Source organism: Vespa mandarinia, chromosome 11 (assembly GCF_050613455.1).
Source record: "Vespa mandarinia isolate Hongniang chromosome 11, ASM5061345v1, whole genome shotgun sequence".
NCBI classification, from domain to species: domain Eukaryota; kingdom Metazoa; phylum Arthropoda; class Insecta; order Hymenoptera; family Vespidae; genus Vespa; species Vespa mandarinia.
In genome coordinates this window covers 6,267,501-6,280,000 of record NC_140820.1, presented here as the reverse complement: position 1 = coordinate 6,280,000, position 12,500 = coordinate 6,267,501, and the positions used below count along the sequence as shown (strand labels likewise).

The following is a 12,500-nucleotide window of genomic DNA, read 5'->3' as shown; positions in this document are numbered from 1 at the left end:
AAAAATTTCGATGAGAATTTCTAATATTATTAATTATTGATCTCAAATATATATTGTTTCTAACGTCGGACATCGATCAGAGCTTAAAAGTCACGTTCGATCAATCAAAAAGAAAAAAAAAAAAAAAAAAAGAAAGAAAGAAAAAAGAAAGAAAAAAAGAAAACCTTGATGAAAACGAAATCGAAAAGTGACTGTGATCGTCAGGTATGCAGGTTCACGGTGAATCGGCTGTACGCTTTAATAAGTTCCTCGATCTCCTTCTGGATCCCTGGTTTCGTGATGATCGTGATGTATTGCAAGATTTACAAGGAGGCAGTCAGGCAAAGAGAAGCACTCAGTCGAGCATCGAGCAATACGATTTTAAACAGTATACATTTACATCGTATGTCAACGTCGAGACATCATTCGAGAGCATCTCATCAGCTTTTGCTACCACCAAGCAATGGCGTGGAATTTGGAAGAGCACAATCTTACGCATCTGCTGCCGAATTAAACCTTGAGAACGGTGAGTTAACATTTTCATGGGCTGTCATCAACGAAAAGGAATGAAATTTATCTTTCCTTTTTTGGGAATGAATTTTATTTATTTTATTACTAACGAAAATCTTTTAAATATGTATGAAATATTTTTTAATATCAAAAGATTTTTAAATTTGCATATAGGGAGTGGGATCCTGAAGGGTGGGGGAGGGTGAGGGGGGAGAAGACGAGATAATTTAAAAAGATAATCTATAATCTTTTAAATGATGTTTAATTCTGTGAAGAATTTTATTTATAAATTATGGTTAATGTATAAATCCATTGTAATATATTAATATTAGGAATGATATTATTATTAGTATTAATACTATATTTGCTTAATTAATTTAAGTAATATATTTTACAATAATCGGTAAATTAATAATTTAGAAAAATAAATATATATATATATATTATGTTTATTATAATTTAAAAGTAAAAGATAAGTAATAAGATAAGAAATACTAATATATTTATATATAAATATATTTATAAATATTTATCATCTTATACATTTATAAATATATAGGGTGGAATAATAACTTTGATCACCTTGATTATCTTCGTTTTTGTGATGATATGACAAAATTTTGTTTGCAGGATTGCATGACGAAGGAAATCATAATATAACAGTAATAATTTTTTTCTATTGGAGATAGATCCGTAAAGAATATATGAAGGTCAAATGAGTTCCTTTTTTAAATAGTATTATATATTTTCGATGCAACTCGATATTCTTTATAGAAAAATGTTAACTTATGTATATCGAAAAGTTATTAATTTAGGAGATATTTCACAATTATGTGCTTATTACGAAAAAGAAATTCTTTCGGATGTTCGATCATTCAATTTCATAAATTGACGACTATTAAATAAACAAATTAAAATTAACTAATTATAAAAAAAATTTTAATGATTTTGTTAAACTTATGTCTTATTATATATAACTTATGTCAATTGCGCTTATTACGAAAGAAAAGAAAGAATTCGATTTAAACAATTATAAACAAAATCGATTTTATTATACCGATGTTATTACAATAGTTAAATAAATAAAGGATAAATTACGTTTGAGAAAGGTATTTGTTTTAAGTTTCTATGATTTTTTGTTCCGGAGATATCGTCTTCGAAAGATTTCCATTCATAATTCATAAATAGAGTTGTTCGTAGTAATAGTAGTAATGGTAATAATAGTAGTAATAATAGTAGTGGTAGTAAGACCTTGTAGAAAAATTAAATTCTCAGAATTTATACAGGTCAGTGTGTCACTTAGTAAATTTGAATGAAATTATCTAAATCAGTGAGTTAACGTAAACATCTTCCATTCACATGAGAATATCTTAGGGATTAACAGTCATAGAAATTCGAATCAAAGACCATTTTAAAGGACAGAATTTCCTCTACTTTTTTTATATATTTTTAATAATTAATAAATAATTTGTTATAAAAAATTTTGTTATAAACAAATTCATTCGAACTTAATTCATTGTATTTTGCTAAAAAAAAAGAAGTCAGATTACGACTCTGATTTATAAATTTACATACGTTAATGAATAATTAATAAACGAATTATTTTCTTACCAAAGAAATAATTTTGTTTTATTTACATTATTAATAGCTATATCTTTTTTTTACATGGGAATATTTCCGGAACTAAGAAAGATAGAGACTTGAAAAAATATCATTTTAAAAGACAGAATTTGATCTAATTTTTTCAGCATATGTTAAATAATTAATTAATAATTTATTAGAAACAACAATTTTTATAAACAAATTCTTAACAATTAAATTCATTGTATTTTACCAACTGAACATTCAGATTGCAATTGATTTATAAAATTATGTAAATTAATCAATAATTAATAAACAAATTATTTTTTTTCCGAAGAAATAATTTTTTTCTATATTGTTAATAATCACGTCATTTACGTGTGAATATCTTTGGAACTAAAAGTCGTAGAAAATTCAATCGAATACTATCTTAAAAGGGAGAAATTTTTTATTTTCTCAACATATTTGTTAATTATTACTTAACAATTTGTTATAAACAATTTTTATAAACAAATTCTTATGAGCTTAATTTATCTTATTTTGCCAAAAAAAACTATTCAGATTGCGACTTGTTTACAATAATACATAAATTATTAAATAATTAATAAGTGATTGTTTACTCTTTTTTACTTATTTGCGCTTACTCTGTTTTTATTCTGCGTAACTCTAAAGTTAAGAAACCATCATTCTCTTACTATTACTATTTACTTATTACTACTCACTATATTTTAATCGAATCGTTATGGTTTTTTTTGACAATTTTTCAATAAAAATATCTGTAAAATTAATAATTTTTTAATGCCTAGGATTAATGCTTTTCTATAGAGAATGTCGAGCTACATCGATCAATGTGATTAAAAACATATGAATTTGTTAAAAAAAAAAAAAAGAAAAGAAAAACAGTTGAACATCATATGCCTTCTATATGTCAACCTATAAAAAAAAAAAAAATAATTACTACCATATCATGGTCCCCTTTGTATCGTACAACTTTTGTAAAGAAAGTTTCTCCATATTTTTAAAAGGAATAGAGAGATATTCAGGGTGATCAAAGTTATTGCTCCACCCTGTATATATTAATAAATTAATATTCTAGGAAAAGTTGTAATATACAAAAGTGTAAAGGATAATTCCAAACGTTACAATTCTTTTTATATAAAACAAAAATTTATATAAAAGAAAATTCGTAATATTCTTTAATTTTTCATTTATATTTCGATTATCATTCAATTTAAAATCCTCGAACGAGTTATATCGTCGATTATATATCGTCGAGTTATGTCTTTATTAGAAAGAACAAATTCTTTATTCGATAAGATTTATCAGGATATAACTTTGTTATAAAGGAATTTTTTTTCAATTGAACTTTATGAATTCAAAGTTTTTCAAAGCGTATGTAAGTAATATACGTTTATGTAAGATTTCTTTTGGAGTATTCAAAAGTTTCGTTTTCATGGTGAAGTACTAAATTTTCTTTATGAATTATTACGTAGTCGAAAAGCAAACGGTCTATGTAATATATATATATCCGTGACATGAAATATTAAGTCACTGTAAGATAAGCTTGAGATATGCTTGGATCGTACTTTCATCTCACAGAAAACTTTATGACTTTCTATCGTGATTCCACGTTTAAATGGTGAAGTTTAACGAAGGATAATTAAAAGACGTGGATTAAATCGAAACTGAGGAAATGATCTTCTCTCTCTCTCCCTGTTTTCCTTCTCTCTCATTTTCTCTCTCTCTCTCTCTTTCTCTCACTCTCACTCTCCCTCTCTCTCTCTTTTACCCTTTCTTTCATAATCTCTAATTTCATTCTATCTATAACTAAATAATTAGGTAACTAAATCGTATAAAATAATATTAAATAAATTCCGATTTATTTATAATTACAATTACATTTTTACTGAATTAATTAATGTATAATTACAATATAATATCGTATATGATATATAATATATATTGCTATTATTAATATATGATATAATTATATAATATTATTATAAATAAATATACTATTGTATTATATATTAAATAATAATAATAATAATAATACCGATATATTATAATATTATTTAATTTATTTTTATTATATTTATATAGTAATGATAATAACAATAATAATAATAATAATAACAATAATAATAATAATAATTATTATTATTATAGTAATATATGATATAATTATAGTTATATATTAATTATAGTTAATATATGATATTAAATTATTACATTATAATACTTTTATTTAATTAATACATAATCATGTATAAATATATATATATATATATATTTATTGTTAAGTTTATAACAAAAAAAAAAATATATATATATATATATATATATATATATATATATATGATAAAAACTTAATTCATCATGAAATTAATATTAAGAAGAATAAGAGAAACAAATGTTATGTGTGAGCTTAAGAATTTAAGATTGTTTTGAAAATACAGTCGTTTCAAGGTTCTCGTGTTAGAAGAGAGAAGGTCGCAACTGAAGGTTGCGTCTTACTTTATCATATACAATCGAATAGTCTTTGAAGATCTGCCCAAGGGAGAGGACGTACAGTCGTGAGTTCGTTCAAAAGTTATTCGTTACATTAATCCCAAGTTGATTATTCTAATATACATAATATGTATGCGAAAGTATAATAATTAACAAATCTTTATTATTTTAAAGGAAATTATATCGCATAATATATAATTATTTTATTGGCGGTACAACAAAAGGACAATCTTTTATTATTATCAATTTATTTTTCTTCTCACATGCTTCATATAACATATTTTTATTTATTTACTCATCGAAATTGATCTTTAGCTGGCTATGACGTCACCGCTGACCTGATACTTGATTTAATTAAACATCATCAGTGAGTATGTGCATAAATAAGAAAAAACGATGATAAATAATTATAGTGAAAAGGAAAGTCAAACAAATTAAATTTGTACTGATATTTATTAAGAAATTCTTCGTTTAATGTAAAAATAATTATTCGATTGTAAAAGAATTACACACACACACACACACACGCACACACGCACAAATATACATAGATATATTTAATTTTCGTATAAAATTTTATTACAAAATTTCTTTCGAAGGATACACGATTAAATGAGAACAAATTATAAAAATAATTATGAATATTTTAAGATATTAATAATATAAATAAACAAATTAAATTAATTAAAAATAATAATTAGGCAAAATAAAATCTACACAAGTTATGATATATCGAATGGTTTTCTTATAATGTAAATATTATTACTTAATTTTATGGATGTTTAAGTACGCGGATATATTAATATACACATATTTACGTAGTTGTCCTTTGAATGGTACCACATTATCACTGACCCAGAGTAATATTAACGATAATCAAAGGAGATGCAATGAGCATGTGACTGGTGATTATCGATTCACATCAGAGAGTTTTCGAGGACACAAGTTATAAAGTGTCTTCGTCATCGTCGTCGTCGTCGTCGTCGTCGTCGTCGTCGTCGTCGTCGTCGTCGTCGTCGTCGTCGTCGTCGTCGTCGTCGTCGTCGTCGTCGTCGTCGTCGTCGTCGTCGTCGTCGTCGTCGTCGATAACGTTGGCAACGACAGACAAGGTGGTGATCATTATTCGAAAAATTAATGATCCCGTTAGCACAGTACGTGCGTTTAACAGTTAGCAAATAGTTCGGCAAATACGTTTCTCCTTATCCATGTTGCATTTAATAGGAGAACATTTAATAGGAGTGCTGCTTTTTTAAAATGACCTTTAAACCTACGCTTGAATACTTCCGTATTTCCATTTTTGTTTGAAAATTCTTCGGCAATATTTATTTTTCATATTGAAGTTTTCTTTTTCTTCTTTTACTTTTTGTTCCTTTTTTCTTTTCTTCTTACAAAGAATCTTTTTGACGATTCTTTTTGCTTCTCGTTATCTTTTAGCTTCTTTTTTTTTTTGCTTTTTATTTATTTTCATGTATTTTCGTTGTTCATTCAACGATATGTATTTTTTATGTCGAAGTATACTTTTTCTTTTTTCTTACAACAATATTGTTTCATCTTTTTAATTCCTTTTTCATCATATATGTTTGTTATTTATTAATTATATATATATATATTTATTTATTATTTTGCTCATTTATTGATTTGATTATTTACAAACGTATGCATTTTGCTTATTCGATTGATGACATACTTATTCTTTTGCTAATGTATTTATTTTTCTGCTTACCTATACACATATGTTCTTTTTTCTTATTTATTGATTTTTCTTTACTTATTTATTCATTATTATTCATCATAACGTCATCACATAATTATTCATCATATTGTTCATTATAATTTTATCGCATAATTAGTCAATCATGTTATTCATCGTAATTTTAGTTTTTATAAAAATGACGAAAAAGCTTTCTCAAAAATATTTTCTCAAAACCAAAATAAGCACATACATATATACATACGTATACATGTCACGATACGTATATATGATCACGATTCTTTATATATTTGAAATAACAACGCGTGGGAATTTGTTGAAAGAAAAAAGAGAGCTACGATGGAAAATTTTTCGAAATATAGATCTTATCGAGAAAACTTCGATTCAAAGAGAAGAAAGACGAATTTTCAGTGATTCAGTAAAAAGTTTTATGGGATCTGTTAGAGCTTGTTTCGCTGAGATTTCGAAAAGTATCTAACATGTTCCAAATCGAACATATATATATATATATATATATATATATATATATATATGTTAACTTTTTAAATTGAGCAAAGATCGATACCGATTGACTACGTTGCTAATATAATATAATTTTTAATAAAAGTAATAGTTAACTTTAAGATATCTTGAGATAACTGTAACTTTTTCAAATGTTTATACTTACATATACATATGCGTTAATCTTTCATACATCTATATGCACATGTATTACGTGTACATGTTTATCTACTTGTACATTGCACATAATTCTACACATTTTAATATCTCGTATATCTCGTAATATATACGTATACATATTTGATAACTTGATTATGTAGATAACTTGGATGTGTATATAACGTATATAGACACATATTTAAATAATTTACACACATGTATATGTAATAGATGTATATAAGTATTTGTGGACACATTTTGATAACTTATATGTAGACGTAAGACGTGTATAAATATTTGCACATACGGTGATCTCAGATTTAATTTACACTTCACTAATTAAGATCAATGATAATTAAATCCCTTCAAATTAACGAAGAAAAAAAAAAAAGAAAAATTAATTTCGAAAGCGAGTATCATAATAATTCTATGAAATAAATCATTTTGTATTAAATTTTATCATAATTTTTTTTTTATTTTTCTTTTTTTTTTCTTTTTTCTTTACTTTTTATTTTAACTAAAAAGAAGGATCGTATTATTTGTCCCTTTAAATTATCAAAAATAAAAAAAATAAAGAAAGAAAAATAAAAGGTAGTTAATAATCAAAGGCAATTCATAATTCTTTGAAATAAATGATTCTTCTTTTATATATATATATAAAAGATATATATATATATATATAATATATATATATATATATATATTATTACCATATTATTCCTCGCGTTGTAAAAATTACATGGCATTAAACGAAATGTATATATACACATATATAAATATGATCTTATAATACATCAAGTAAACTAGACACATTTAAATGTTTTGTGGAGATCAGCCAAAATAGAATGAGAAATAAAGAGGTAACTAAAAGTTGCATCATGCGAACTTGGCATTTGGCAATCGTATATTGCCTCAAGCTTTAGCCACAAATATGCGTCCTACATACTGATCTACAGTACCGATCCTGGGAAAGGAACCTTGCTATTAAGGTAGCAACCGTATTATTACATTACCTTCCGTGAATGCAATTTTCTTTTCTTCTTTTTCTTTATATCTTTCTTTACTTTTTTTCCCATACGTTTAACAAAAGGGATAGGATTACATTTTTTCATCTTTCTTTTCCTTTTTTTCTTTCTTTCCTTTTTCTTTTTTTTTCTTTCTTTTTTTTTTTAAGAAAATCAAAACATTAAGCTAATATTAATAATACAATTCATATATATATATTATTTGTTTGACTTCGATATATTAAATGATATATGTAATTATTAATTTTATTAAATTTCTTTCCCCCTCCCTCCCCATCTCTCTCTATCTGTCTTTATTTCTTGCTTTTCATTTTTTTTTTTTTTTGATTAAGTTCGTTGAAGTTTTCATCTCTTGAAAAAGTTTCATCATTTATTAACCTATTAGTTTGTTATACGTCAACTTTAATGTTCTCTCTGTGAACATTGTTGAAAACTTGGAGAATTTTATTGCCACTGTTCTTTTATTACTCGTTCTTGTCGTTTCTGTTTCTTTCGATACGAATAAAATAGTGAAAGAGAGACAGTTAGATGGAGAAAGAGAGAGAGAGAGAGAGAGAGAGAGAGAGAAAGAGAGAGAGAGAGAGAGAGAGAGAAGTAAACAAGGTTAAGGGTGAGGCATGCTTGAAAACTGCAACGTGTAGCAAAATATTTAGCCTTGACTGTACACCTAAAGTATTTTTCTATTTTACGATTTCTTTCTCGTTTGTTCGTTCGTTTGTCAACCGTATAATACAGTTTTTCTAACCCCTCGTACGTGATGATATAATAGATTTCAAAATAGAAACTAAAAGAGAAAAAGTTCAACGATAGGACGGACAAAATCAAATTTTGTATACAAAAGCATAGGTAATAATGAACGACGAGAGAGATTATAACGAATTCGTTTTTCTTTTTCTTTTGTTTTTTTTTTATCAACGAAACAATTGAAAAAATTTTTTTTAAATAATTAATGCTTTCTATTATATATTTTCTTCTTTTTTTTTTACGTCCCTCATTCTGATAAAAGAATATAATATTATATTTCCGTTTTGTTTTATTTTATTCTATTTTTTTTTTCTTTTTATTTTTCTCAGCACAAAATTATCCAAGTACAAAATTTTTCTTTTTTTTTTTTCTTTATCGACAAAACGATTGAAAATATTCGTTAAATATTTTAACAAATAATTTTGTTTTTTGTTTCCCTTTTCTTTTTTTTTTTATCAGTCTCTTATTCCGATAAAAATATTATTATGTGTGATATAATGTTTCTTGTTTTATTTTCTCTTTTTTTTTTTTTTCTTTTATACAAAATTATTTATCGTCGCATAAGTTTCATGATATAATTTAATTTATTTTTTGTAAATTAATTTTTCTTTTTTTCTAACGCACTGAAAATAATATTAGATTATATAAACTTAAATTGATAAACAATAACGAATAATATATTCGAGAGATTTTCATATTTCAAAATCTATCAGTGAAACGATTAATCTTTTAAAAAGTTAATCAGCCGTCCTTCTTATGTCATTTAGAAAATTTAAGTACTTACGCACTTATTCACTTAAGCATTTATGCGTAGTTATTATTAGCAATATGAACAGTTCCTTACGATGTTATAATAAAGTTAAATATTTTTTATTTTATATCTTTTTAATATATATATTTAGTATATATAATTATACAATATATCAATTTAATTTTCCAAAAATTTAACTTTTATGCCACGAATAGTAACAAAGAATAATACACTTGATTTTATATTTTTTGTAATGATACTAACTTCTCAATTTAATCGATATTGAATTCTTATGATATGCAAAGAAATAATAACAATATATTTAATTTCGCATTTTATTACATTTTTTCTTCTCTTTTTTTTTTTTTTTTTTTTTTTTTTTTTTAATAATAATACGAACTAATTATTGATCCCTTGACTCATAGTATCAAATTTTATAATAACGAATAATACGTTCGTTTTAACATATTAGCAGACATTCTTTTTCGAAAATAATACTCTCTCCAATCGTTTGACTTATGATAGAATTTTTATTGTAATAAAGGAAAAAATTCAAAATTTTATAAATATATATATATATATATCATTTTTTACGATAATACTAATCGTTCAACTTTCGTCGTTTAAATTACAGTACAATCTTTACAAACGAGTTACATTACTTTCCAGAACGATTACGAGCGACCTCGTAGAAAGTTGATCTTGTACTTTAACGACATTAATCTCAAGCCATCATGTTTTCTGACGTTCGATCGGATAATAAGTTATCTCACAGTTGAAATTCCAGCGAGAATACTCAGTAAGAAGGGGCTATCTAACTTTTTTGTACGTTTTATTCGAAAACGAATAAATCTTTCTCTCTCTCTCTCTCTCTCTCTCTCTCTCTCTCTCTCTCTTATTCTTTTTTTTTTTATCTTATTTTATAAGATTTTCCTTTAAGCATAGCACTTGAAACTTTCTAATCGATTTTCCTCGAACAATTTTCACAAGTCTGTCGAAGAAACGAGTAAATTAAAAAAAAAGAAAAAAAAAAGAAGAAGAAAAATGATCGTTCAATTTATTTTTACATTACAAGGAGATACAATCCTAATACATCCTAATTCTAAATTTATTTACAACAACAAAATATTAAAAACTTCGTTATGGCGAAATATTAAAGCGCTTATATATATATATATATATATATATATATATATATATATATATATATCGTAGTAATTACATATCATAGAAAAAAAAAATAATAAATAAAATATAATATCTCATAGTAATTGCATTTCATAGAAAAAAAATAAAAAATAAACTAGAGAAGACTCCATCAACTTCCCCACTTCCCTGCCACGTCCGTCCCCATCATTTCTGAACTCTAATTGGAAAAGTAAGGTAAACAAAAAAAAAATAATAATAAAAGATGGGAGTACGAACGCATGAAATTTTTAATTCGTGGGTAGAAACAGAAGCGAGAGGGGGAAGTGGGGAGAATGCGATACGTGATAAAAAGTTATGTTGTTTGTATGAAGTAAGTTGTATACGGTGAACGTAAAAAATGATGAACATAAAAAATATAAAAGTTTCATATTTCTTTGTACGCCTAATATTAACCTGTTAAATTTACATTAACGAAATGAAAAGTTATAATATTTTTTTATTTTTATTTTCGAATTAACGTAATATTTTCTTTCTTCACAAAAATCTCTGAAACAAATTAAAAAAATAAATGGAACGTTTTATCTGAAAATAAACAAAAGAGGAATAATTTTGACACATATAAGAAAAAAGAAAAAATTAATTAATTTGATATATATATATATATATATATATATATATATGTATATATATATGTATATATATATGTCTATACATATATAAAATTATAATTTTATATATGTATATATGTTTATATAAAGAAAAGAAAATTTTCGTATTTTTTATTTCATTTCAAATTAATGAAAGTTTGGTTTTCAAAATGTTTAAAGAGAAAATTAAACAAAATGGAAAAAAAATATTTCCATATTTGAAAATAAATATAGGTATTATATATATATATATATGTATATATATCATAAGTATATATATATATTTATGAAGATAATAAACAAGAGAGAGAGAGAGAGAGAGAGATAAGTAGATAAATAGACAAATAGATCGATTTGCAATTACTGTTGTAAAATAATTTCAATACAAATCTAAAGCTGGTGAATATATTTCGGAAAATTCATTAACTATCAACGGCTGCCTGCCGATAATCTCGCTCGATAATTCTCTAAAGGACAATTACAATTGGCAAATATTAAAATCAATGTTTAGCGAGCATGTAGAATCGTGTTTGCACGACATGATTGTCTAATTACTTATAATGTTATTAACCTGAACGCGCTGTACGATGTAATAAATTGATTTCTGTCCCGTTTGATCGGTTTATTCTATCATTGCGTTTACGTGAACGATAGGTCATATATACGTTGATGATAGACGAACGATACATATATATATATGCGTATATATATGTGCATATAATATGTATATATATATATATATATATATATATATATGTGCATATTATATATATATATATATATATATATATGTATGTGTATATAATATGTAGGTTTATGAACATCTACGTTCATATATGTTCACACGTGCAGAACTTTACTATTGTATCCTACCGTGTTTATCGGTGTTTAATCGCGTTTCACGAGTTCTCGCATTACGGAATCAATTCGCTCTAAGGTATAAACGACGTTCCGATTTTTTTTTGATTTTGTATTAAATAATAAAAGATAAAATAACGCGATAATATGTATCAGATTTCGTGGATCAAAGATTAAATTATGATTTTTTCAAGAACGTTTAACTAATAAAGAAAATCATCAAACTTTTTTTCAAACAAAATCATAATATAATTATGTCTTTTTTCTTTTTTCGTTTTTTCATTGTTAATAATTAATTCACGTCAATTTCTACGACGACAGGTGAATTTTATAATTTACTTATGTCGATTTAATCGATTATTTACTTTATGTCG

At 24.9% G+C, this 12,500-nt stretch overlaps 1 protein-coding gene across 2 annotated transcripts in view; it reads left to right on the top strand.

Annotated features, from left to right (window-relative positions):
- Positions 1-12,500, top strand: part of LOC118441184 (octopamine receptor beta-1R-like) — a 40,499-nt gene that overhangs the window by 14,481 nt on the left and 13,518 nt on the right. For both annotated transcript variants that reach the window (XM_085660177.1, XM_085660176.1), the window contains one exon: positions 205-505. In XM_085660177.1, the coding sequence (XP_085516303.1) occupies positions 205-505 (301 nt within the window). The remainder of the gene's footprint in view (positions 1-204; positions 506-12,500) is intronic.